Source organism: Rhinopithecus bieti, unplaced genomic scaffold, assembly GCF_001698545.2.
Source record: "Rhinopithecus bieti isolate Rb0 unplaced genomic scaffold, ASM169854v2 scaffold_9899, whole genome shotgun sequence".
NCBI lineage: Eukaryota > Metazoa > Chordata > Mammalia > Primates > Cercopithecidae > Rhinopithecus > Rhinopithecus bieti.
The window spans coordinates 7,034,327-7,060,444 of record NW_016806979.1 but is presented as its reverse complement, the minus strand read 5'-3'; the positions used below and the strand labels follow the sequence as shown (position 1 = coordinate 7,060,444).

The 26,118-nt window shown below is 52.7% G+C and overlaps 2 protein-coding genes across 4 annotated transcripts in view; one reads left to right on the top strand and one right to left on the bottom strand.

Moving 5' to 3' along the window:
• USHBP1 (USH1 protein network component harmonin binding protein 1) overlaps window positions 1-11,526 on the bottom strand; it is a 16,863-nt gene extending 5,337 nt beyond the window's left edge. The window contains exons 1-10 of the mRNA XM_017879571.1: window positions 11,401-11,526; window positions 10,977-11,078; window positions 10,733-10,881; window positions 8,953-9,391; window positions 6,121-6,246; window positions 5,819-5,955; window positions 5,512-5,652; window positions 4,439-4,612; window positions 3,035-3,284; window positions 1,970-2,191 (exon numbers count right to left, since the gene is read on the bottom strand). Of these exons, the coding sequence (XP_017735060.1) occupies window positions 1,970-2,191; window positions 3,035-3,284; window positions 4,439-4,612; window positions 5,512-5,652; window positions 5,819-5,955; window positions 6,121-6,246; window positions 8,953-9,391; window positions 10,733-10,881; window positions 10,977-11,030 (1,692 nt within the window). The 5' untranslated portion in view covers window positions 11,031-11,078; window positions 11,401-11,526. The remainder of the gene's footprint in view (window positions 1-1,969; window positions 2,192-3,034; window positions 3,285-4,438; window positions 4,613-5,511; window positions 5,653-5,818; window positions 5,956-6,120; window positions 6,247-8,952; window positions 9,392-10,732; window positions 10,882-10,976; window positions 11,079-11,400) is intronic.
• A 3,089-nt stretch (window positions 11,527-14,615) lies between these two features.
• On the top strand, window positions 14,616-25,836 carry BABAM1 (BRISC and BRCA1 A complex member 1). 3 transcript variants are annotated; one of them, XM_017879526.1, is made up of 9 exons: window positions 14,616-14,751; window positions 16,031-16,328; window positions 18,312-18,370; window positions 20,468-20,588; window positions 20,671-20,749; window positions 22,636-22,660; window positions 23,341-23,470; window positions 23,670-23,756; window positions 25,340-25,836. In XM_017879526.1, the coding sequence occupies exons 2-9, from the start codon at window positions 16,044-16,046 to the stop codon at window positions 25,541-25,543; spliced, it is 990 nt and encodes a 329-aa protein (XP_017735015.1). In that variant the 5' UTR covers window positions 14,616-14,751; window positions 16,031-16,043; the 3' UTR covers window positions 25,544-25,836. The 3 variants fall into 3 exon arrangements, with proteins under 3 accessions (XP_017735015.1, XP_017735017.1, XP_017735016.1); XM_017879528.1 differs by having other exon boundaries at window positions 14,639-14,751; window positions 25,466-25,836; XM_017879527.1 differs by having other exon boundaries at window positions 14,645-14,751; window positions 15,993-16,328.
• Window positions 25,837-26,118: the final 282 nt, after the last annotated feature.

The following is a 26,118-nucleotide window of genomic DNA, read 5'->3' as shown; positions in this document are numbered from 1 at the left end:
CTTTGTTCCAAAAAAAAAAAAAAAAAAATTAGCCAGGCATGGTGGTGGGTACCTGTAGTCCCAACTACTTGGGCAGCTGAGGCAGGAGAATCACTTGAAGCTGGGAGGCAGAGGTTGGAGTGAGCTGGGATTGCAGCACTGCACTCCAGCCTGAGCGACACAGTAAGACTGTCTCAAAAAAAAAAAAAAAAAAAAAAAAAGAGACCCCGGGGAGGTCCTCCCCCCTGTCAAACCCTTGTTGAAAAAAAAAAAAAAAAAAAAAAAGAGATCCACGGGAAGTCCTTGCTCCTGTCTAATCCTTGTTTGAAATAATAATAATATATATTTTTTAAATTAGTCTGGGCGCAGTGGCTCATGCCTGTAATCCCAGAACTTTGGGAGGCCAAGGTGGGCGATCACCTGAGGTCAGGAGTTTGAGAACAGCCTGGCCAACATGGTGAAACCCTGTCGCTACTAAAAATACAAAAATTAGCCAGGCATGGTGGTGCAAGCCTGTAATCCCAGCTACTCGGGAGGCCAAAGCAGGAGAATCGCTTGAACCTGGGAGGCAGAGATTACAGTGAGCCAAGATCACGCCACTGCACGCGGGCCTGGGTGACAGAGCAAGATCTGTTTCAAAAAAAAAAAAAATTAAAGGCCAGGCGCTGTGACTGATGGCTATAATGCTAGTACTTTGGGAGGCTGACGCAGGCAAATCACCTGAGGTCAGGAGTTCGACACCAGCCTGGCCAACATGGTGAAACCCCATCTGTACTAAAAAATACAAAAATTGGCCGGGTGCAGTGGCTCACGCCTATAATCTCAGCACTTTGGGAGGCCGAGGAGGGTGGATCACGAGGTCAGGAGATCGAGGCCATCATGGCTAACACAGTGAAACCCCATCTCTACTAAAACTACAAAAATATTAGCCGGGCGAGGTGGCAGACGCCTGTAGTCCCAGCTACTCGGGAGGCTGAGGCGGGAGAATGGCGTGAACTCCGGAGGCGGAGGTTGCAGTGAGCCGAGATTGCGCCACTGCACTCCAGCCTGGGCAACAGAGCGACACTCAGTCTCAAAATAAATAAATAAATAAATAAATAAATAAATAAATATTTGGGCACGGTGGCAGACGCCTATAATCCCGGCTACTTGGGAGGCTGAGGCAGGAGAATTGCTTGAACCTGGGAGGCGGAGGCTGCAGTGAGCCAAGACTGCACCATTGCACTCCAGCCTGGGCGACAAGAGCAAAACTCTGTCTCAAAAAATAAATAAATAAAGAGAGATGAGGTCTCGCTCTGTGGTCCAGGCTGGAGTGAAATGACATAATTGTGGCTTGCTGAAGCCTCCAACTCCTGGGTTCAAGTGATCCTCCCACCTCAGCCTCCCCAGTAGCTGGGACCACCGTGCCTGGGTAACTTGATAAGGGAAATATGTAACAGGAAACCTCATCTGAAGTCACTCCAGGAGGGCTTCCTTGAGGAGGTGATGTCTAAGCTAAGATCTACAGGAGATCGAGGACTTTATGACACAAACAGGGAAGTTCCTGGCAGGGACACAGAATGTACAAAGGCTTGGAGGTGGGAGAGATGATTCAAAGAGCTGCATTAAGGACAGGCGCAGCGACTCATGCCTGTAATCTCAGCACTTTGGGAGGCGGAGGCAGGCGAAACATTTGAGGCCAGGAGTTCGAGACCAGCCTGGCCAACATGGTGAAACTACATCTCTACAAAACATACAAAAATTAGCTAGATGTGGTGGTGTGTGTCTGTAATCCCAGCTACTCAGGAGGCTGAGACAGGAGAATCACTTGAACCTGGGAGGCAGAGGTTGCAGTGAGCAGAGATGGCAACATTGCATTCCAGCCGGGGCAACAAGAGCAAACCTCCGTCTCAAAAAAAAAAAAAAAAGGGGGGGGGGTGCTGTGATTGACAAGGACTATGTTCTCATTAGTAAGCTACTACCCCTGCCAGGTTCAGGCAGGGCGGCTCACCTGATACCACTCTTCCTCGTCCCCGCTGCTGCCACCTCCGCTGCTATGTCCGCCACTGCTGTTTGCCCCACCAGTCCGGAGCTCTGCCTGTTCCCACCGCAGCTGCTCCAGCAGGAGCACGTGAGCTGGACCCAGGGCTCGGAGGGCAGCCTCCCGCAGCTCTAGGCCCCACTTCTCACGCCGCACCAGCTGCAGCCGAAGCATCAGGTCCGTCAGGGCCTCCTGCAGGACCAAGGAGAGGGGAGAGAATTTCTGCTTCTACGGTCAACTGCAGGGAAACCGAGACCCCAAGAGGCACCCACTGAGGCCTATTCAGACAAAAACAGTGACCTTTGGCTGGGCACGGTGGCTCATGCCTGTAATCCCAGCACTTTGGGAGGCCGAAGTGGGTGGATTACCTGAGGTCAGGAGTTCGAGACCAGCCTGGCCAACATGGCAAAACACCGTCTCCACAGAAAATACAAAAAATAGCCGAGTGTGGTGGTGCACAACTGTAATCTCAGCTACTCAGGAGGCTGAGGCAGGAGAATCACTTGAACCCGGTGGGGGCAGAGGCTGCAGTGAGCCGAGATAGCGCCACAGCACTCCAGCCTGGGTGAGAGCAAGACTCTGTCTCAAAAAAAAAAAAAAAAAACCTAGGACCTTCACCATTTTCTTGTGAGGTGGAAATATCTTCCTCCCATAAAAACCACAGCTGTAGAAATGGCATTTCCTAGAGAGCAAGTAGCTTACGTAGGTCATATAGCAGTTCTGTCAAAGCTTCTGGAGTTTCTCCAGCTCCAGAACCTCAAGGTTTTCATGCCAAGCTACAAACCCAAGACTGTGTTCTTTGCTCCCACCTCTTCCCATAGGAAGGGCATTTTGGAGAGCCAGATTTGTAGTCTATTGAGAAACTGAACCCCAGAAGACAAACTCCTATTAATCCCTCAAAACCCCAGTTCCAATTCTCCTTCACAATGCCTGCACCCAGCCCAGGAGAATTCTCCGTTGCTCCTTGATCCCCCAGCCTCAGTAAAGGATTTTGTCCCACCAAGAAAACTGACAGTGACCACAGCCCATTTGTACCCTTGTGGCCACCAGGTCCTGCTGAATTTGTGTCTTCTCCAGTCGGGGAAGAGCTGGGCCAGCCTGGGTCCCCAGAATGGCCTGCACCATGGCTTCTGCACGGGGCACAGTGGGCATGGGTGCCAAGGTGGGACCAGGCTCTGAGAGAATCTTCACTAGAGAACGGCGCTCCTGGAGACGCTGGACATAGCTTCGGAGCTGGAAAGCCACTTCCTGTGGTGTGGGCTTATCCACACTGCTGCCCTCAGGGCTACAGAAAACAGAAGAGGTGCCTATGTCAACACCGGCAGGCATAGGTGGGTTAACTTCATGCCAATCCTGGTAGGGTCCATCATCTTCCATCTCACTGGCCATGATGGAGTCTTTGCCATCTGTGGTGGCCCCTGTCACACCAACATACCCCAATAGGCACCATCTTCCGTCAAGACCACATTTTGGTCAGGTGCGGTGATGCACACCTGTAACCCGAGCACTTTGGGAGGCTGAGGCGGAAGGATTGCTTGAAGCCAGAAGTTTGAGAGCAGCATAGGCAACAGAGTGAGAATCCGTCTTTATAAAAAAAATTAGCTGGGGCTGGGCACGGTGCCTCACGCCTGTAATCCCAGCACTTTGGGAGGCAGAGGCAAGTGGATCACCTGAGGTCGGGAGTTGGAGACCAGCCTGACCGATGTGGAGAAACCCCATCTCTACTGAAAATTCAAAATTAGCCAGGCATGGTAGTGGGAGCCTGTAATCCCACCTACTTGGGAGGCTGAGGCAGGAGAATCACTTGAACCTGGGAGGCGGAGGTTGCAGTGAGCCGAGATCAGACTATTGGACTCCAGCCTGGGTGACAAGAGTGAAAATCCGTCTCAAAACAAAACAAAAACCAGGGTCTCACTCTGTCACCCAGGCTGGAGTGCAGTGGTGCAATCTCAGCTCACTGCAGCCTCCACCTCCCAGACTCAAGGCTTCCTCCCACCTCAGCCTCCCAAGTAGCTGGGACTACATGGGCACACCTGGCTAATTTATTTGTAGTTTTGGTAGAAAAGGACTTTCGCCACGTTACAAGGGCTGGTCTTGAACTACTGAGCTCAAGCGATCTGCCTACCTCGGCCTCCCAAAGTGCTGGGATTACAGGCGTGAGCCACTGTGCCCGGCTGCGGGTGCCAGTTTTAACCAGTAGGCATCATTATCCATCTTCACGCCAACTGCAATGTCTGTCAACCACCATGCCAACTTTGTCAAGTAGCAACAGGCCAACTGCAGTTGAGCCTCATGTCAACCAATTACAGTGTGCTCCATACCAACCTTGCTGGACACAGCCACACCAAGCCCCCAAACATGGTGAGCTCTGGGACCCCTATTTCCCAGTCAAGACCCCACTCCTCAACCAGGCCAGTTCCCAGGGTTCCGGGGAGGTACCTTGGCTGTGGATTCTGCCGTGCCCCCGCATCCATGGTGGCCTCCTCTTGTGCCAGCAGCCTCCATGCTTCCTCTTCAGCTGCTTGCAGGTCACCCGTGGGGGCTTCGTCTCTTGCTTCTGAGTTGGCCTCCCACAGAGCAAGAAGAACCCTGTATGCCTCTTCACAGTGCTCACTGTGGGACACTGGTTCTGAGTGCTTCGGGACACTCAGCTTGGCTGGGTGCAATGGCCCTCGCCTGTAGTCCTAGCACTTTGGGAGGCTGAGGCGGGAGGATTACCTGAGGTCAGGAGTTCGAGACCAGCCTGACCAACATGGTGAAACCCCGTCTCTACTAAAAATACAAAGATTAGCAAGGTGTGGTGGTACGCACCTGTAGTTCCAGCTACTCAGGAGGCTGAGGCAGGAGAATCGCTTGAACCAGGGAGGTGGAGGTTGCAGTGAGCCAAGAGGGCACCACTGCACTCCAGCCTGGGTGACAGAGCTAGACTCTGTCTCAAAAAAAAAAAAAGAAAGAAAAAAAAAAAAAAACGCTTAGCTACATCTCGCTCTATAGGTGCCAGTCCCCACTTGCTCCTGAGCTCCTCTTCTCCCCACTGTCCTCAACTCTGGAAGCATGTAGACTCCCTTACCAACCCTGAACTAAAATTGCCTTAAGTTAATTTCTGGGCCGGGCGAGGTGGCTCACACCTGTAATCCCAGCACTTTAGGAGGCCAAGTTGGGTGGATCACGATGTCAGGAGTTCGAGACTAGCCTGGCCCATATGGTGAAACCCGTCTCTACTAAAAACACAAAAATTAGCTGGGTATGGTGGCATACACCTGCAATCCCAGCTACTCAGGAGGCTGAGACATGAGTGTCATTTGAACCCAGGAGGCAGAGGTTGCAGTGAGCTGAGATCTCGCCGCTGCATTCCAGCCTGGGTGACACAGCAAGACTCTGCCCCCCCCCCCGAAAAAATTAATTTCTGAAGTGGGGAAGGTGCTCTCCAGTGAGGGTTCTGTGGATTGGGGCCATCCTCAGAAAGCCCATTCCCTCCCCAGCTGGTGACATCACGGGCAGGGTACACTGACCTGTACTGCAAGGCCAGATGCAATGCTGTGGCCTCAGCCTCCCGCTGGCCTAGCTGCATACTGAGGCCCTCACAGTGGCCCTTGTATCCCTGGAGCACAGCTGATAGCAGACGGTTAAAGCATTTGAGCTTCTCAATGCTCCTGTTCCCGAAGGTGGGGAAGAGGGAAAGTCAGAGGCCTTCTAAGGCAGTCAGGCCTCAATTTCCACCCTTACCCTCCCTCCTGTTGCAGCTTCAGACTCCAGGCCTTGTAACTCAGCTGGAGGAGGTGCCTGTGCCCTTATGAGCTCAGCATTTGAGTCTCTTACCCCCGGAGTTGCTCCATCTGGGCTTCCATGATGTGCATCTCAGGACTGAGGGGCTGGGTGGGAAGAGACCCAAGGATCTGGGTGCTGGAATGGCTGCGGAGGCGCTGAAGCAGGGGGTGAGCCAGGGAGAAGGAGTCCTGCCAAGAAAAGGTGATGTAATTGACCCCAATTGTCACCAAGAGCCTGGGATTGTAGGTATTTTGCAACCCCAGAAGCTGTTGGATCCCGTGACAAAGATTTGAGTCTCATCCCCCAGAAGACTAAGGACATGAAGACCGTGGGATTGAACTACTCACACTCACCTGAGTCTCCCAGGGTTCCCTGTCTGCCTCAGAGCTGCTAGAACCACTGCCTGAGCCACCTGCTTGGCTGTGGGAAAGACGTGGGAAGGGCTCCAGCCTCAGGAGGGAATTCTGCAACTCCTGAACCTGGGAAGGATGAGGGGGGATGTCAGGCCAAGGGGCTGAAACCAACCACCAGCCTTCCCTCCCCAAGGCCTGTTCTTGGGGAAGTGGCAAGAACCCTAGCTGGAAGGCAGGAGGCTTGGATACTTAGCCTGCCAAAAATCTCACTGTCTGACCTTGGGAATGTTTGTCAGCTGCTGAGGATTTCATTTTTCCCAGCAGAAAAATGGGCCCCACTCTGGAGGAAAATGAATCCCTGGACTGGGCTCCCATAGCCCCGAGTTTTCCTACCAGCCTGAGATGAGGGCTTCCCTCTCAATACCTCATTCAGCCACATGACTTTTTTATTTTATTTTATTTTGAGATAGAGTCTTGCTCTGTCACCCAGGCTGAAATGCAGTGGCACAGTCTCAGCCCACTGCAACCTCTGCCTCCCGGGTTCAAGTGATTCTCCTGCCTCAGCCTCCTGAGTAGCTGGGATTACGGGCATCTGCCACCATGCCTGACAAATTTTTGTATTTTCAGTAGAGATGGGGTTTCACCATGTTGACCAGGCTGGTCTTGAACTCCTGACCTCAAGTGATCTTCCTGACTTAGCCTCCCAAAGTGCTGGGATTATAGGCATGAGCCACTGCACCCAGCAGCCACATGGCTTTAAATGCCACCTACATGCTGAGGATGCTCAAGTGTCTCCCTCCTGCCCTGCTGTCTCCCTTGAGCCCTGGACTCAGACACACAGCTGCTCCCTTGAGGACCCCACGTGGATGTCTTATGGGCACTTGAGCTTATCAAGGGCTAAAGAGATCTGGTCACCACCAGCCAAACCTGCCCACCCTGTAGCTCCTCCATCTCTCCCTTCTAGTCCTTCAGGTCCCAAAGCCTGAAGTTCTCTCTAGCCTTCATGCTCACACCCATCTTGCACATCACCCAAAATCCGTCCGCATCTCTCCACCTCCACAACCTCCACCATCCTGCGTGTCTGGACCAGTGAAGTCACCTCCTGGCTCTCCAAGAGTCCACCCTCACCCTCTCAGACTGTTCCTACCTCTGCCACCAGAGGGCGCCTCTGAACACCTGCGTCGAGCACCCCCTCCTCTGCTCAGAACCCTCCGGGGCTCTCACCTTAATCAGAGCAAAGCCCAAGTGCCTCCTTGCAGCCCACGAGGCCCTGCGCGATCTGCATTTGTCCTCCCTCTGTTCTGGCTCCCCACACTCTCCCTGTTGCGCCCTGTGTTCCAGCCACACTGGCGTCCTTCGGGTTCCTTGAACAGGCCAGTCATGCTGCCACTCCAGGGCCTGGTCTCACCACCCTCAGTTTTCTTTCTTTTCTTTTCTTTTCTTTTTTTTTTTTTGAGAGTTTTCCTCTGTCGCTTAGGCTAGAGTGCAATGGCGGGATCTCGGCTCACTGCCTCCTGAGTTCAAGCGATTCTCCTGCCTCAGGAGTTCAAGCGATTCTCCTGCCTCAGCCTCCCGAGTAGCTGGGACCGGGACTACCAGCGCGTGCCAGCACGCCCGACTAAATTTTTTTGTATTTTTAGTAGAGATGGGGTTTCACCGTGTTAGCCAGCATGGTCTCGATCTGCTGACCTTGTGATCTGCCCACCTCGGCCTCTCAAAGTGTTGGGATTACAGGCGTGAGCCACCATGCCTGGCTTTTTTTTTTTTTTTTTTTTTTTTTTGAGACAGTCTCACTCTGTCACCCAGGCTGGAGTGCAGTGGTGCGATCTCGGTTCACTGCAAGCTCTGCCTCCTAGGATCAGGCGATTCTTGTGCCTTAGCCTCCCTGGTAGCTGCAGAATTGCGTCAAGCAATTCTCCTGCCTCAGCCTCCTGAGTAGCTGAGATTACAGGCATGNCTTATACCCATTTGCCTTATCATTTGACGTATGATTTTTTTTCTGAAACATTTGAGAATAAGTTCTATATATTATGGCCTTTTACCTCTATACACTTAAGTGTAGGTTTCCTAAAGATACGAATTTTTTTTTTGAGACGGAGTCTCGCTCTGTCACTCAGGCTGGAGTGCAGTGGCACAGTCTTGGCTCACCGCAACCTCTACCTCCCAGGCTCAAGCGATTCTCCTGCCTCAGCCTCCTGAGTACCTGGGACTACAGGTCCATGCCACCATGCCTGGCTAATTTTTTTTGTTTTTTTTTTTTTTGAGACAGAGTCTCACTCAGTCCCCCAGGCTGGAGTGCATTGATGTGATGTCAGCTCACTGCCACCTCCATCACCCGGGTTCAAGTGATTCTCCTGCCTCAACCTCCTGAGTAGCTGGAATTACAGGCGTATGCCACCACACCTGGCTTTTATTTATTTATTTATTTATTTATTTATTTATTTATTTATTTGTATTTTTAGTGGAGATGGGGTTTCACCATGTTGGCCAAGCTGGTCTTGAACTCCTGACTTTGTGATACTCCCACCTCAGCCTCCCAAAGTGCTGGGATTACAGGTGTGAGCCACCGTGCCTGGCCCATCTGGCTGATTTTTATTTTTTATTTTTTGCAGAGGTGGGGGTCTCGCTGTGTTGCCCAAACTGGTCTTGAACTCCTGGCCTCAAAGGATCCTCCTGCCTCTATCTCCCAAAGTGCTGGGATTATAGGCGTGAGCCACCACACACAGCCTCAAAAGGTTTTTGGAATGAACAGATGAATGAATATTGCCTACATCGTGCCTGCCTCCTCCCTCAGACAGAGAGCCACATGGGACTCAGGATGGCCCCACTTACCTCTTTCTGCAGCGTCTCCTTCTCAGCTCGGATGGCCTCCAGGGAGGCCTGCGTGCGGACCAGCTCATCCTCTCGGCTACTCAAGGCCAGCCGGAGCCAGGCATTCCTCTCAGCCAGGCGAGCTGCCTCTCGCTGGCTGCTCCCTGCCCCTTCCTGCTTCCCAAGGGGACCTGGTCCCCCTTTGCTTGTGTCTTCCAACCCCATCGGCCCAGGATGGCTGGGGGGCCGGTGGCGCCAGGCTGCAGCTGCTGCCTCCAGGGAGCTAAGAGCGTGCTGGAGGGTCTGAAACACATCGGGGGCCCCAATCCCGGGGGGCACAGTCTCCTTGTACTGTAGGGCTGCTTCTGGGGCCTGGTGGGCTTCCACTGCAGGTTTCTGGGGCACCTCGGGGGCTGAGGCCAGTCCCCTGCCAGTGCCCTCATCCGTCTTCTTGTCGGTCCTGTGGACACCAACTCAGGCACTTGAGTCGCTCCATGCTGGGCAGGGAATTCTTTTTTATTTTTTGAGACGGAATCTCACTCTGTTGCCCATGCTGGAGTGCAGTAGTGCAATCTCAGCTCACTGCAACCTCCACCTCCTGGGTTTGAGTGATTCTCCTGCCTCAGTCCCCCAAGTAGCTAGGATTACAGGCGCCCACCACCACGCCCGGCTAATTTTTGTATTTTTAGTAGAGACAGGGTTTCACCATGTTGGCCAGGCTGATGTCAAACTCCTGACCTCAGGTGATTCGCCCGACTTGGCCTCCCAAAGTTCTGCGACAACAGGCGTGGGCCACAACGCCCGGCCCAGGGCAGGGAATTTTTAGGGCTTAAACTTCATGGTCTTCGGGAGGTGTGAGTGGGGCAGAGAGTTGGCAAGAGCTGCGTGTTCTGGGACTTGCATCCCAGGGAGACACTGGGAGGCTGGGAATTCAGGGAAGAGGCTGGACAGAGGTGGTGGAGAAGTTGGAGGGGAGACCTGGGGCTGCGAAGCAGAGTGAATAGTAAGTTGGACTGTGACAGGCACTGGGAAAGTCCTGAAGGTGAGAGACAGAAGATTCTAGAAATGGGGTCTTCTGGGGCAGCGACTCACACTTGTAATCCCAGCACTTTCGGAGGCCGAAGTGGGGGGATCACCTGAGGTCAGGAGTTCAAGACCAGCCTGGCTAACGTGGCAAGACCCTGTCTCACTAAAAATACAAAAATTAGCTGGGTGTGGTGGCACACACCTGTAATCCCAGCTACTCAGGAAGCTGAGGCTCTCGCTTGAACCCAGGAGGCAGAGGTTGCTGTGAGTGGAGATTGTGCCACTGCACTGCAGCCTGGGTGACAGAGCAAGACTCAAAAAAAAAGAAAAGAGGCCGGGCGCGGTGGCTCAAGCCTGTAATCCCAGCACTTTGGGAGGCTGAGGCGGGCGGATCGTGAGGTCAGGAGATCGAGACCATCCTGGCTAACACGGTGAAACCCCGTCTCTACTAAAAATACAAAAAAAAAAAATTAGCCGGGCATAGTGGCAGGCGCCTGTAGTCCCAGCTACTGGGAGGCTGAGGCGGGAGAATGGCATGAACCCGGGAGGCGGAGCTTGCAGTGAGCCGAGATCGCACTACTGCACTCCAGCCTGGGTGACACAGCGAGACTCCGTCTCAAAAAAAAAAAAAAAAAAAAAAAAAAAAAAGAAAGTCAGGCTGAAGGCAACAGGGAGCTATGGTAGGTGTGTGAGCAGAGAGGGCACATCAGCAGATCTGCAGATGGCAAAGATGCGTCTGGACTGGAGTGAAGGGCACAGACCAAGGGGGTCTCACCTGCTTCCTAGGCCTTGGCCACTGACCTCCTCCATGGGGCCCAGCTGTTCCAGCCCGGAGCTCACTGGAGGTGGGGCAAAGCTGAGCTTGGAGCTCCCACTGGCTGCCTCAACCTCCTCTGAACTCTCAGCCACGGGGTCCAGTTCACCCTGCAAATGACCCCCATGGCCCCGCTCTGAGCCAGGCAGGACAGGACCTTGGGGTCCCCAGGAGCTGGGTGTGGAGGGGAGAGGGCGACACTTACGGGTAGAGCATGCCTCCCTCGCCGGCTTCGGGGCCGCGTGGCCCGGGCACTCATTGCTGTCCAGAAGCCAGTGCCCTCTGAATGCTTCTCCTTCGTCAACCCCTAAAACCACAGCCTGCCATGACCTCTTGCCTTTGTTGTCCTGGACAAGGGACAACGTCAATTTCCTCTGCTGTGAAATGGGGCATTGACTACCCTCAGGAAGGGATTTTGTTATCAATGTTGATTGGGCACATTTGAATGCCTCCCTGGACAGGCAGCTCACTACCTAACAAGGTTGTCTGGATCTCCCCCTTCTTCTCTGCCTTCTTTACCTTCACTACATCTTTGTCCCCTTCTCTCCTCTATTTGAGCCTGGGAATGCGATCTCAATAATTCCCTCTCCTCCGCGGCCCTCCTAAATGACAGGTTCAGCTCTCTCTACCTCTCTGATCCTCTGGGGGTAACTTGATCAGAGGCCTGAGTCCCTGGACACTGTCTTGGGGTCACTCTGGCCACTGCCTGGTCAGGCCTGGGCTGGCCAGGCCTGGCCTGGGAGGGACCAGGAAACAGGAAACCCCCTCCCCTGGTCATGTGACTTGTTATTGTGTTGTTTCCTTTTTGAGGACAGCGGCTTCCTGCAGCCCTAGCGGGGCACACATACCTGACTCCCAAGGTTTCAGCCCCTCCTCGTCTGAGCCTCCAAGCCCATGGCTCTTCTAGCTCTGACTCTTGGATTTTATTTCTCAAGAGCTAGAATGGGCCGAGCACCATGGCTCACGCCTGTAATCCCAGCACTCTGGGAAGCTGAGGAAGGCAGATCGCTTGAGCCCAAGAGTTTAAGACAAGTCTGGGCAACATGGCAAGACCCCCATCTCTACATAAAATATAAAACTTAGCCAGGAGTGGTGGCATATGCCTATAGTCCCAGCTACTCGGGAGGCTGAGGTGGGAGGATTGCTTAATACCTGGAAGTTGAGGCTGCAGTGAGCCATGGTCACGCCACTGCACTCCAGTCTGGGTAACAAGGCAAGACACTGTCTCAAAAAGAAAGAAAAAAAAAGAGCTAGAATGTTCCTCTGAGCTGATGGATTTTATTTGGCTCCCCTGTAAACTCTTCTTCTCTGCTTGTCTCTCCATTGTGGGCTGACAGTTCTCTTCTCGCTCTGTCGCCCAGGCTGGAGTAGAGTGGTGCGATATCAGCTCACTGCAACCTTTGCCTCCCGGGTTCACACCATTCTCCTGCCTCAGCTTCCCGAGTAGCTGGGACTACAGGCACCTGCCACCACGCCCGCCTAATTTTTTTGTATTTTTAGTAGAGACGGGGTTTCGCCGTGTTAGCCAGGATGGTCTCGATCTTCTGACCTCGTGATCCACCCACCTCGGCCTCCCAAAGTGCTGGGATTAGAGGCGTGAGCCACTGCGCCCAACCTTTTTTTTTCTTTTTTTTTTTTTGAGATGGAGTCTCGTTCTATCGCCCAGGTTGGAGTGCAGCGGTGCAATCTCATTGCATCCTCCACCTCCTGGGTTCAAGCAGTTCTCCTGCCTCAGCCTCCCGAGTAGCTGGGATTACAAGTGCCCACCACAACGCCCGGCTAATTTTTGTATTTTTAGTAGAGACAGGGTTTTACCATGTTGGCCAGGCTGGTCTTGAACTCCTGACCTCAGGTGATCCACCTGCTTCAGCCTCCCAAAGTGCTAGGATTACAGGCATGAGCCACTGCACTCGGCTAGAGATGGGTTTTTGCCATGTTGGCCAGGCTGCTCTTAAGCTCCTGAACTCAGGTGATCCACCCGCCTCACCCTCCCAAAGTGTTGGGATTACAGGCATGAGTCATCGACCCCACCAGCCCCAGAAGTATTTAAGAGCCACTTGAAGCCTCAGTTTATTTATTTATTTTATTTTTTTAGATGGAATCTTGCTCTGTCACCGAGGCTGGAGTGTGCAGTGGCGTGATCTCGGCTCACTGCAACCTCCACCTCCTGGGTTCAAGCGATTCTTCTGCCTCAGCCTTCCGAGTAGCTGTGATTACAGGTGTGCACCACCACACCCGGATAATTTTTTGTAATTTTAGTAGAGACGGGATTTCACCATATTAGCCAGGCTGATCTCCAACTCTTGACCTCGTGATCCACCCACCTCAGCCTCCCAAAATGCTGTGATTACAAGTGTGAGCCACTGCCCCCAACCCCTCAGTTTTTTTTTTTAAGGGTCAAAGAAGCCTGCCACATTGGCCAGGCTCTAATCCGAGAATAGCCAGAGGGGCTGTGTAAAGGTGATCTTTGAAGGATGAAGAACTTGCCAGAAAAGCAACAGGAGGAACAGCATTCCAGGCAGAAGGAACTGCCTGGACAAAGGCTTAGAGCCTTCAAAGAGCTGCTCTAGGCGACAGACCTCTGGGCGACACAGAGAGGTTCCATCTCAAAAAACCAAAACCAAAACCAAAAAAAAACAACGGCTGGGCGCGGTGGCTCAAGCCTGTAATCTCAGCACTTTGGGAGGCCGAGGTGGGCAGATCACGAGGTCAGGAGATCCAGACCATCCTGGCGAACACGGTGAAACCCCGTCTCTGCTAAAAATACAAAAAAATTAGCCGGGCGTGGTGGTGGGCGCCTGTAGTTCCAGCATGCATACTTCTGGGGCTAAGGGGGAAGTGTGCAATAAGAAGACAACGGCAGCCTGGGCGACAGAGTGAGACTGTGTCTGAAATAAAAAAAAAAATAGAAGGGGCCGGGCGCGGTGGCTCAAGCCTGTAATCCCAGCACTTTGGGAGGCCGAGACGGGCGGATCACGAGGTCAGGAGATCGAAACCATCCTGGCTAACACGGTGAAAGCCCGTCTCTACTAAAAAAAAAAATACAAAAAACTAGCCGGGCGTGGTGGCGGGCGCCTGTAGTCCCAGCTACTCGGGAGGCTGAGGCGAGAGAATGGCGTAAACCCGGGAGGCGGAGCTTGCAGTGAGCTGAGATCCGGCCACTGCACTCCAGCCTGGGCGACAGAGCGAGACTCCGTCTCAAAAAAAAAAAAAAAAAAAAAAAAAAAAAAAAAAAAAAAAACCCTTTAAAAAAAAAAAAAAAAAAAAAAAAAAAAAAAAAAGAAGGAAGGCTGGTTTAGCCTGAGCGGTGGTCCTCGCCTGTAGTCCCAGCTACTTGAGAGATCGCTTAGCTGTAGTGACTAGCCAGGATCGCGTGACTGCAGTCTAGTTTGGGCGACAGAGCGATACCCTGTCTCTAAAAATAAGAAAGAAAAAAGCCATGAAAAAGGAGGCAGGCTTGAAATAGGCCCGACTTAGCTTCCCTCCACCTACAGTGACCCAATAAGACCAGAGTAAGTATTTTTTGATTCATGCAAATATATGTAAAATAACGAGCAGGAATTAAGTAGTTGGGAGGGGCCCTGGATGCTTAGGCCACGCCCACATGGGAATAGCTGCCTCACATGGAGGCTCAGGCCAGCTCCACCAATCACCAATCAGCTCCTCCTCTTTCCCTAAATCGGCCTTCTTCGTCCCTCTTAGCCTATCACATTGCAAGCTCCACCTGTATTCCACGTTTTAGCCTATCACGGTAGAAGCACTGACACTGTCGCACTCCAAACCCCACCCCCTAGCCCAGTATTAGCCTATCAGCTTCCAAGTCCTTCCTAGCCGCAAGCAGTTTCTGTCTCCGCTTGTTCTGCGACCCGTTGAACTACATTTCCCAGGAGGCGTCGGGGCTGCGCCGCACAACTTCCGGCTGTAAAGATGGCGGCTTCCTAGAGAGTCGGCGGCTGATTTAGAAGGAGGCTCAGGCTACGGTGAGCCGAAGTTGGGTGGTGAAAGCATGCGCGGCCCGTTCCTAGGGGCCCAGCTCCCTTTGCCCCGAGAAATCCAGCTCCTAGCCTTTCCTGGGGCTTCCGCCTTTATTTCTGGTTTCTTATGCAGTCTAGTCTCCATCCTTCTTGCTGTCACTAAAGCTTTGTTTTCCTTAGAGGCGTGGGGACTGCAAGGAGCTCAAAGACCATCTTGGGAAGCCCGTGCCTATTGCCCAGATAGACAAACTGTTCCATTCGTGTCCTATTTCTCTCCAAGAGGAACCACAGTCCTAATATTTTGCTTCTCCCCCATGCAGACACCCGCTAGGCACGAGGGTGTCCTAGAGGTTATTATTCCTTTATTCACCAAGACGTTTTCAGTTTTAGGTAACAGAAAACCCTACTCAATGTGGCTTAAGGAAGAAAAGGAAGTTAGTGGCTTATAGATTGGGTCTAATAGGAGCTGGGTCCAGGTGGTCAGAATTCGATCAGCAGTTTTCTGGGTAGAGACCATTTCGCTTTTTACTTTAGAGGCAAAAGGGGCCCCTCGCAGCTCTCAACTTTATTCTCCCAGCTCTGCAACTCTAATGGGAGTCTCTTTTCCTTGATGGCAGTGTTAGAAGTTGCAGAGCTGCCACTCAATGGCCTGATTTGGGTCATGTGCCCATCCCTGAGCCATTTTCAGTGGCCAGAGAGCTGGGATGTGCTCACCGGCCGAATAGGGGCATGGGGCTAGCACTACGTTAAAAAAAAAAAAAAAAAAAAGGAAAAAAGAGGGGGGACTGTTATCTTATATCAGAGTGACTACTCAGCTGATAGGTGTAAAAGGCACTCGTTCTACAGCTGAGGAAACAGACTCCCTAAGAGGAGTGACTCATCATCAGTAAGCGGCTCATGGACCCTCTTCCTTCTTAGTAAGCAAAATTTTTTTTTTTTGAGACCGAGTTTCACTCTTGTTGCCCAGGGTGGAGTGCATGGTGGGATTTTGGCTCACTGCAACCACCCCTCCCAGGTTCCATCGATTCTCCTGCCTTAGCCTCCCGAGTAGCTGGGATTACACGCATGCACCACCACGCCTGGCTAATTTTGTATTTTTAGTAGAGACGGGATTTCTCCATGTTGGTGAGGCTGGTCTCGAACTTCCAACCTCAGGTGATCCGCCTGCCTCGGCCTCCCAAAGTGCTGGGATTACAGGCGTGAGCCACCACGCCCGATCATAACCAAATGTTTTCAAAACTCCCAAGGGGAGGATTCTGGCTTCCCCTGTCTGTGTTCCATCTAGCCACACAGGAGCCATGGAAGTGGTGGAGCCCAGCAGCCCCACTGAAGAGGAGGAGGAGGAAGAGGAGCACACAGCAGAGCCTCGGCCCCGCACTCGCTCCAATCCTGAAGGGGCTGAGGACCGGGCAGTGGGGGCACAGGCCAGCGTGGGCAGCCGCAGCGAGGGTGAGGGTGAGGCCGCCAGTGCTGACGATGGGAGCCCCAACACTTCAGGAGCCGGCCCTAAGTCCTGGCAGGTGCCCCCGCCAGCCCCTGAGGTCCAAATTCGGACACCAAGGGTCAACTGTCCAGAGAAGGTGGTAAGTAGAAGGGGTGGCCTGGGGCTCTAAGATGCTATGAAACCTAGCATCTTGTCTTTTGGGATTCACTCTGCAGACATTCCCTTTGTATTAGTTACCTGTGGCTGCCACATGTCTCCATGGACTTGATAGCTTTCAACCAGAGAAATTTATTCTCTCACAGTTCTTGGGGCCAGAAGTCAGGTGTCGGCAGGGCCACGCCCCCTCTGGAGGCTCTAAGGGAGGATTCTTTCTTGCCTCTTCTTTTTGTCTTTTTTTTTTTTTTGAGATGGAGTTTCGCTCTTGTTGCCCAGGCTGGAGTGCAGTGGCACGATCTTGGCTCACTGCAACCTCTGCCTCATGGGTTCAAGCAATTCTCCTGCCTCAGCCTCCCAAGTAGCTGGGATTACAAGTATGCGCCACCACGCCCGGCTAATTTTTGTGTTTTTAGTAGAGACACAGTTTCACCACATTGGCGAGGCTGGTTTCGAACTCCTGACCTTAGGTGATCGGCCTGCCTTGGCCTCCCAAAGTGATGGGATTATAGGCATGAGCCACCCCACCTGGTCCCTTCTTGCCTCTTCTAGCCTCTGGTGGCTCCTGGCATTCCTTGGCTTATGGCTGCATCACTCTAGTCTTTGCCCAATTTTTTTTTTTTTTTTGAGACAGAATCTCACTCTTTCGCCCAAGCTGGAGTGCAGTGGCATGATCTCGGCTCACTGCAACCTCCACCTCCTGGGTTCAAGTGATTCTCCTGCCTCAGCCCCCCTAGTAGCTGGGACTACAGGCGCATGCCACCACGCCCGGCTAATTTTTAGGAGAGACGGGGTTTCACCATGTTGGCCTGGCTGGTCTCGAACTCCTGAGCTCAGGTGATCCACCCGCCTTGGCCTCCCAAAGTGCTGGGACTAGAGGCGTGAGCCACTGCGCTCGACTGTCTTTGCCCAATTCTGTCCAGTCCTCATAAAGTCTTTCTCACTGTCTTCTCTTCTGTCTCCTATAAGGACATTTGTCATCAAAACAGGATCTTATCTCAAGACCCTTACTTTAATTACATTTGCAGAGACCCTGATTCCAAATAAGGTCACATTCTTTTTTTTTTTTTTTTTCTTTGAGATAGAGTCCTGCTCTGTCATCAGCTGGAGTGCAGTGGCATGATCTCAGCTCACTGCAACCTCCAGCTCCCTGGTTAAAACGATTCTCCTGCCTCAGCCTCCCAAGTAACTGGGATTATAGGCACTCACCACCACATCCAACTACTTTTTGTATTTTTTAGTAGAGACCAGGTTTTACCATGTTGGCCAGGATGGTCTTGATCTCCTGACCTCATGATCTGCCTGCCTTAGCCTCCCAAGGTGCTGGGATTACAGGTGGGAGCCACCATGTCTGGCCTCTGTTTTTTTTTTTTTTTTTTTTGAGACAGAGTTTCACTCTGTCACAGGCTGGAGTGCAGTGGTGCAATCAGGGCTCACTGCATCCTCCACCTCCCGGGTTCAAGCAATTCTCTTGGTTTAGCCTCCCGAGTAGCTGGGATTACAGGTACGTGCCACCACACCTAGCCAATTTTTTGTATTTTTGGTAGAGATGGGGTTTCGCCATGTTGGCCAGGCTGGTCTCAAACTCCTGACCTCAAGTGATCTGCCTACCTTGGCCTCCCAAAGTGCTGGGATTACAGGTGTGAGCCACTGTGCCTGGCCAAATAAGGTCACATTCTCAGGTTCTGGGTGGACATATCTTTTGGGAGCCACAGTTCGACCCACTATATCCTCATTTCTGTGTTTCTGTGTCACACATTCTCTGGCTCATTGATTTGCTTTTCTACATGGACTCCCAGTTCAGCGCCCATGCTTCTAAGCCATTGCTTTTCAAAGTGGATGGCTTGGCTCATGATTAGGGGTCACCGTACTGCCTTTTCAGACAGGGCAGCTTGAAGAGGGCCAGTAAGTGGTGTGGGAGCCAACGTTAAAGTCAGAGGATGCTCACCACCCTCCAACTACCTTGTAGATTATCTGCCTGGACCTGTCAGAGGAAATGTCACTGCCAAAGCTGGAGTCGTTCAACGGGTAAGAGGGACATTTTAGGGCTTGAACATGTGGCCATGGCCGGGAGGGTCAAGCCCAAAAGATACGGGGCTCTCACTCTGAAACTCACACCAGCTCGGTCTGGCTTCAGGCCTGGCAGTATCAGAGAGTAGCAAGAGCCAGGTGCAGTGGCTCATGCCTGTAATCCCGGTGACTCGAAAGGCCGAGATAGGAAGATCACTTGAGGCTAGGGGTTCAAGACTAGTCTGGGCAACATGGACCCCATCTCTCTAAAATAAAAAATATATATATATATATGTATATATTTATTCATTTATTTGTTTTTGAGACAGGGTGTCGCTCTCTTTCCCAGGCTGGAGTGCAATGGAGTGAGTTCAGCTCACTGCAACCCCCACCTCCCAGGTTCAAGTGATTCTTGTGCCTCAGCCTCCCGAGTAGCTGAGATTACAGGCATGCACCACCACGCTCGGTTAATTTTTGTATTTTTAGTAGAGATAAGAGTTTTACCATGTTGGCCAGGCTGGTCTCAAAACTCCTGATCTGAAGTCTGCCTGCCTTGGCTGGGCATGGTGGCATGCTCCTAGACTCCCAGCTACTTGGGAGGGCAAGCTGGGAGGATCGATTGATCCCAAGAGTTTGAGGCTGCAGTGAGCTATGGTTTTGCCACCACACTCTAGCCTGGGTGATAGAGCAAGACCTTGTCTCTCTCTTTTTTTTTTTTTTTTTTGAGACAGAATCTCGCTCTGTCGCCCATGCTGGAGTGCAGTGGCACTATCTCCGCTCACGGCAAGCTCCGCCTCCCGGTTTCACGCCATTCTCCTGCTTCAGCCTCCCGAGTAGCTGGGACTACAGGTGCCCACCTCCACCACGCCCGGCTAATTTTTTTGTTTTTAGTAGAGACGGGGTTTCACCGTGTTAGTGAGGGTGGTCTCGATCTCCTGACCTCGTGATCTGCCCGCCTCGGCCTCTCAAAGTGCTGGGATTACTTTGGGAGGCCGAGGTGGGCAGATCACGAGGTCTGGAGTTTGTGGCCAGCCTGGCTGACATAGTGAAACCCCACCTCTACTAAAATACAAAAATTAGCTGGGCACGGTGGCGCATGCCTGTAGTCCCAGCTATTCAGGAGGCTGAGGCAGGAGAATCACTTTAATCCGGGAGACAAGAGGTTGCAGTGAGCTGAGATCACGCTATTGCACTCCAGCCTGGGCAACAAGAACGGAACTCCATCTCACAAAAAGTAAAATAAAAAAAGAGTAGCAAGGACAACTGGTAATGTTAAGGCTATGACCCATTGAGCCTCCCTTCATAGCAATGACTTGGAGATGCCAAGAAGCAAAGTGACCTGCTCAATTGAGGGCTCAGAGCAATGGGGCAGAGCCAGGATTGGGACCCAGGCCCAGCTGGCCCTGAAGCCCTTGTCTGGAGTCATGTGCTGCCTACACATGATACTTGCCTGGAGCCATGTATCTGGGGTAGGGGGCAGTTTGAGTGGCAGGGCCTGGATGGGGCTTGAGGGCCTACTTGGAGATGTTGAAGATGACACCTCCTTCCCCTCAGCGGCAATCACAGCTGCCCATGGCTGAGCAAAGTTCCTGCAATGAGTCTTGAGGAACTTTGATCCGCATGCTGCGCAGAGGGACCATTTGGAGAGGGCAGGAGCTCAGATGTCAGCCAGTCTACTGGGTTTGTGGCTGAGCTCCGCCATCCCCCTGCAGTGTGACCTGTACTTCTAGGGCCTTATCGTGGGGCTGATACAGGGTTCTCAGAGGAGGGTCGCTGAAGGAATCTTTTTTTTTTTGAGACGGAGTCTCGCTCTGTTGCCCAGACTGGAGTGCAGTGGCACAATCTCGGCTCACTGCAACCTCTGCCTTCCGGGTTCAAGCAGTTCTCTGACTCAGCCTCCTGAATACCTGGGATTACAGGCGCCCGCCACCACGCCTGTCTAATTTTTTTGTATTTTTAGTAGAGACAGGGTTTCACCATCTTGGCCAGGCTGGTCTTGAACTCCTGATCTCGTGATCCACCTGCCTCGGCCTCCCAAAGTTCTGGGATTATGGGCATGAGCCACCGCGCCCGGCCCTGAGGGAACCTTAATTCCCCTCTACTCTGCCTCTCCAGCTCCAAAACCAACGCCCTCAACGTCTCCCAGAAGATGATCGAGATGTTCGTGCGGACAAAACACAAGATCGACAAAAGCCACGAGTTTGCACTGGTGGTGGTGAATGACGACACGGCCTGGGTGAGGCCTGGGCAGGCGCTGGGTGCCCTGGGGTCCCCTGGGGCCCGAGGAGCACCGCGCTGAGGCCTTTGCTTCCCTGCAGCTGTCCGGCCTGACCTCTGACCCCCGTGAGCTCTGCAGCTGCCTCTATGATCTGGAGACGGCCTCCTGTTCCACCTTCAGTATCCTTCCTGGCACGGGTGTCCCTGTGAAGGGGGCTGTCTCCTGTCGTCCTTGGGGCTCAGGAAAGTCTGAGTCCTGACTCTGGCTGGCTGAAGTTCAGATCTCAGTCCTGCCAAGGCTGGGAAAGTCACCCCTCTGAGCCTCAGTTTCCGCATCTGTACTGTGGAAGGCACAAAGCTGCCTACCCCATGGAGATGCTGTAATAATATAGAAGCGAAAGTACTTCATTTGGTCCAGGCACGGTGGTCCCCGCCTATAATCCCAGCGACTTGTGAGGCTGAGGCTCAAGAATCACTTGAGCCTGGGAGGCGGAGGTTGCAGTGAGCTGAGATCTCGCCACTGCACTCCAGCCTGGATGACAGAGTGAGACTCCGTCTTTAAAAAAAAAGTACCTTATTTGTACTCAGGAGGTCCAGAATTTACCCACAAGGGGATCACCTCACACAGGGCTGGGCATACAGTTGGTGCTCAGTAAATGGCAGTGTGTGACAGAAATGTCATCATTCCTCCTACAGCCCCTTGAACCTGGGTGCAGGACAGTTTATGGTAATTTGGACATAAAAGGCTCATATGTGGCCCAAAACTGAAATAGAATAGGACTCTTGTAAGTTGAAAAGGTAAAAAATGGTTAGAGTTTTTTTCAGGAGGACAAGAACACCCCTGGCTCTTTTGTTTTGAGGACAGTGGGCCCAGCCGTGCAGGAAAGGGGAGCTTTTTTTTTTTTTTTGAGACGGAGTTTTGCTCTCGTTGCCCTGGCTGAGTGCAATGGTGCGATCTTGGCTCATTTTAAGTTCCACCTCCCAGGTTCAAGTGATTCTCCTGCCTCAGCCTCCCAAGTAGCTGGGATTATAGGTGTGCACCACCACACCAGGCTAATTTAGTATGTTTTNGACGGAGTCTCACTCTGTCGCCGGGGCTGGAGTGCAGTGGCCGGATCTCAGCTCACTGCAAGCTCCGCCTCCCGGGTTCACGCCATTCTCCTGCCTCAGTCTCCCGAGTAGCTGGGACTACTGACGCCCACCACCTCACCCGGCTAGTTTTTTTGTATTTTTTAGTAGAGACAGGGTTTCACTGTGTTAGCCAGGATGGTTTTGATCTCCTGACCTCGTGATCCGCCCGTCTTGGCCTCCCAAAGTGCTGGGATTACAGGCTTGAGCCACTGCGCCCGGCCAATTTTGTATGTTTTTTAGAGACGGGGTCTTGCTATGTTGCCCAGGCTGGTCTTGAATTCCTGGGCTCAAGTGATCCTCCCACCCCAGCCTCCCAAAGTGCTGAGATTACAGGCATGAGCCACCATGCCCAGCCCCATTCTGTTTTAAAACAAATTAGATTTCGTCCCATCTCTGCTCCAAAACCTCCCATGGCTCCCTGTGGATCTTATTTATTATTGTTTTTGAGATGGGGTCTCGCTCTTGTTGCCCAGGCTGGAGTGCAGCAGCACGATCTCGGCTCACCGCAATCTCCACCTCCCGAGTTCAAGCAATTTTCCTGCCTTAGCCTCCCAAGTAGCTGAGATTACAGACATGCGCCACTAGGCCCAGCTAATATTGTATTTTTAGTAGAGATGGGGTTTCACCATGTTGGCCAGGCTGGTCTCGAACTCCTGACCTCAGGTGGTCCACCCGCCTTGGCCTCCCAAAGTGCTGAGATTGCAGGCGTGAGCCACTGTGCCTGGCATACCAAGAGTCCTACGTCATCTGGTGCCAGCACCCTATTTTGTGATCCATGCTGAGGGGAATTCGAGTGTCAGAGAGGGCAAGTGACTTGGCAGGGTCACATGGTGCATCTGCAGGCGTGCCGGGTCTCCTCTAGCATCAGGACCGGGGAAGCCACCTGTTCCTGTTCACTCGTGCTCTACCAGCCTTCTCCTTAGCATCCCCACCAGATCTGGAAGGACTTTTCAGCCTCATGTAAGTCCCCTGCGGAGAAATTCTTACTCACCTTCAAAGAGAAGGGTCACTTGCGGGAAGAAGCCCCAAATAGCCCAGAAATAATCTAGGGAGTCTTAAAGCCTCCTCCCTTCCAACCTCGCCCTGAGCAATTCCTCATTTATGTGTCTTGGGAGCACGGGGGCCGGTGGAGATGCACGTGCTGCTAGGCAGCTCCAGCTGACAGCAGTGATGGGGGATGCTCAGGACACTGAGGGTGGCCCAGGCGCGGTGGCTCAGGCCTGTAATCCCAGCACTTTGGGAGGCCAAGGCAGGCAGATCTCCTGAGGTCAGGAGTTTGAGACCAGCCTGGCCAGCGTGGTGAAAGTGCATCTCTACTAAAAATACAAAAATTAGCTGGACGTGGTGATGGGCGCCGGTAATCCCAGCTACTTGAGAGGCCGGGTCAGGAGAATTGCTTGAACCTTGGAGGCAGAGGTTGCAGTGAGCCGAGATCTCACCATTGCACTCAGAGGGGTGAGGCTGGGAACATGCTCAGGGCAGAGGGAACCGCTTACGGGACGCCTCACAGGCAGCAGTGAACTTGGGAGACATCAGTGGGGCCTCACCTGCCTGGTGAGCATCTAGCGTCTCTCTGAGGGTGATAAGAGGGGCAGACCCCCACAGGCTGCTCTGACTGCTCCCTCCTCCCGCGTATGCAGCCAGCAGAAAACTGAGCTTCCGGTCACAGAGAACGTGCAGACGATTCCCCCACCATATGTGGTCCGCACCATCCTTGTCTACAGCCGTCCACCCTGCCAGCCCCAGTTCTCCTTGACGGAGCCCATGAAGGTGGGTGAGGCCTGGGAGAGGGAGGGGTGCCTGCAGCCATGAAGATGGTGGTTTGACACCAGGAGGGACTTCCCAACCACAGAGGCTGGAGTGCCTAGAGGCAAGTTCCCAGAGTCTGAGGCAGAAATAGGGGAGTTATAAACATGGGGCATGGGGTCACCCAAGCCCCAGAGGCTGGTGTTCTTTACTTCCCCCACAGAAAATGTTCCAGTGCCCATATTTCTTCTTTGACGTTGTTTACATCCACAATGGCACCGAGGAGAAGGAGGAGGAGATGAGCTGGAAGGTGAGAGGCCGCAGCACGTGTTGAGTGGCAGGCGGGTGTGGACAGGATGTCTTGGAACACACCTGTGCTGGGTCTGGGGGTCTCTACCTCCATTTGGTAGCCCTGGAGCCCTGGCCGGGGTGGGTCATGGCATTTGGTCATTGAACAGCTGTTTCCCAATTGTCTGCTGTGGCAGCCACTGGGACAATGGTCCAGGCAAACATCTTGAGTCCTACCTCCCCCATCCCCAGTGTTCCTTGCTTTCCTTTCTTTCTTTCTGTTTTTTTTTTTGTTTGAGACAGAGTCTCCGTCTGTCTGTCTCCCAGGCTGGAGTGCAGTGGCACGATCTTGGCCCACTGCAACCTCTGCCTCCTGGGTTCAAACAATTCTCATGCGTCAGCCTCCCGAGTAGCTGGGAATACAGGTACCTGCCATCACACCAGGTTAATTTTTGTATTTTTAGTAGAGACAGAGTTTCACCATGTTGACCAGGCTGGTCTTGAACTCCTGACCTCAGGTGATCTGCCTGCCTCAGCCTCCCAAAGTGCTGGGATTACAGGTGTGAGCCACCGCAACCGGCTCCCTCTTCCTTTTCTTCCTGCCTTTGACCTCGCTGTGCCCTCAGCCTGGAGCATCCATCCCTCTTGGACTCCCCAGGCCCTGCTGGGCCTTCACATCCCAGACCTGAACTAGCTGTGGGACCTCGAGTGTACTCCTTACTTCTCTGAACCTCAGTTTACCCAACTATGAACAGGGAGTTGAGACCAGCTCCTCCTCATACCTCAATACCCAAATCAAAAGTCCCCCCTCTTGCCAGGCGTGGTGGCGTATGCCTGTGGTCCCAGCTACTCGGGAGGCTGAGATAGGAGGCTCACTTGAGCCCAAAAGGTGGAGATTGCAGTGAGCTATGATCAAGCCACTGCACTCCAGCCTGGGTGACAGGGTGGAGACCCTGTGTCAAAAAATAAAAATTGGGCCAGGCAGCGATGGCTCACACCTGTAATCCCAGCACTTTGGGAGGCCGAGGCAGGTGGATCACCTGAGTCGGGAGTTCGGACCAGCCTGACCAATATGGAGAAACGGTGTCTCTACTAAAAATACAAAATTAACCGGGCATGGTGGCGCATGCCTGTAATCCCATCTACTCAGGAGGCTGAGGCGGGAGAATTGTTTGAACCTGGGAGTTGGAGGTTGCAGTGAACTGGGATCGTGCCATTGCACTCCAGCCTGGGAACAACAGCGAAACCCCGTCTCAACAATAAAAAAAAAAGTAAAATAAAAAATCCCTCCTCTGAGAAGCCCTCCCTGTTTTTCAAGAAGGATCAAAGTGGGGGCCAGGATAATGTGTCTGTATGTGACTGTGTCTCTCTACACTGGGGACTCTTTGGGGGCCATGACTGGGACCTCTTCGGATCCCTAACACTGGGTCCGTGGCAGGGAATGTTTGCTCAATGTATGAATGGTTTCTGCTTGGCAAACTCCTCTTCACCCTTTAGAACCCACCCCAGATGTCCCCTCTTCTCAGAAGCCCTCCAGGGATATGAAGGGCCTATTGGGGTAACCTCTGCCTGAACAGACCTTCACTGACCCCCGCCCCTCCCCAGGACATGTTTGCCTTCATGGGCAGCCTGGATACCAAGGGTACCAGCTACAAGTATGAGGTGGCGCTGGCTGGGCCAGCCCTGGAGTTGCACAACTGCATGGCGAAACTATTGGCCCACCCCCTGCAGCGGCCCTGCCAGAGCCATGCTTCCTACAGCCTGCTGGAGGAGGAGGATGAAGCCACTGAGGTTGAGGCCACTGTCTGAATCATCCCTGTACATCTGCATCTTCTTGTGCAAGGAAGTCCTTGGCCTAAAGCTTTGGTTCTCAAACTGGGTTCCTTGGGACCTCCGGGGTCAGGGGGTTCCAGGAGGCACCTAGGGTACCTTGGCGGGGGTCCTAGGAGGGAAACCCAGGATTCCAGGAGGGATCCCAGGAACTGTGGGCATCCATCTTCCATGTTTCCCAGCCCATTTCCACTCCTAGTTTGTCATGGATAATTTTTGTTCTTCCCTGTGTGATTTTTGCCATGAAAATAAAAATTTGAGACTCATTAACCAAAGTCCACACCAATCACTTTGTGTTAATTGGGATCATCTTCATTGCAAGTGACAGAAAACTTAGCCACTGAGCAAAGGTGAGTGGCTGCTTTCTTGTGGATGAAAAAGCCCCTGGGACGCAGAGGTTGCAGCGAGTTGAGATCACACCACTGTACTCTACCCTGGTGACAGAGCGAGAGCTTTTCTCAAATAAAATGAAAAGTTCAAAAATAAAGATGAAAAAGCCAAGACAACAGCTTCAGGCTTGGCTGTATCCAGGTGCTAGGTCAACATTGCCATTG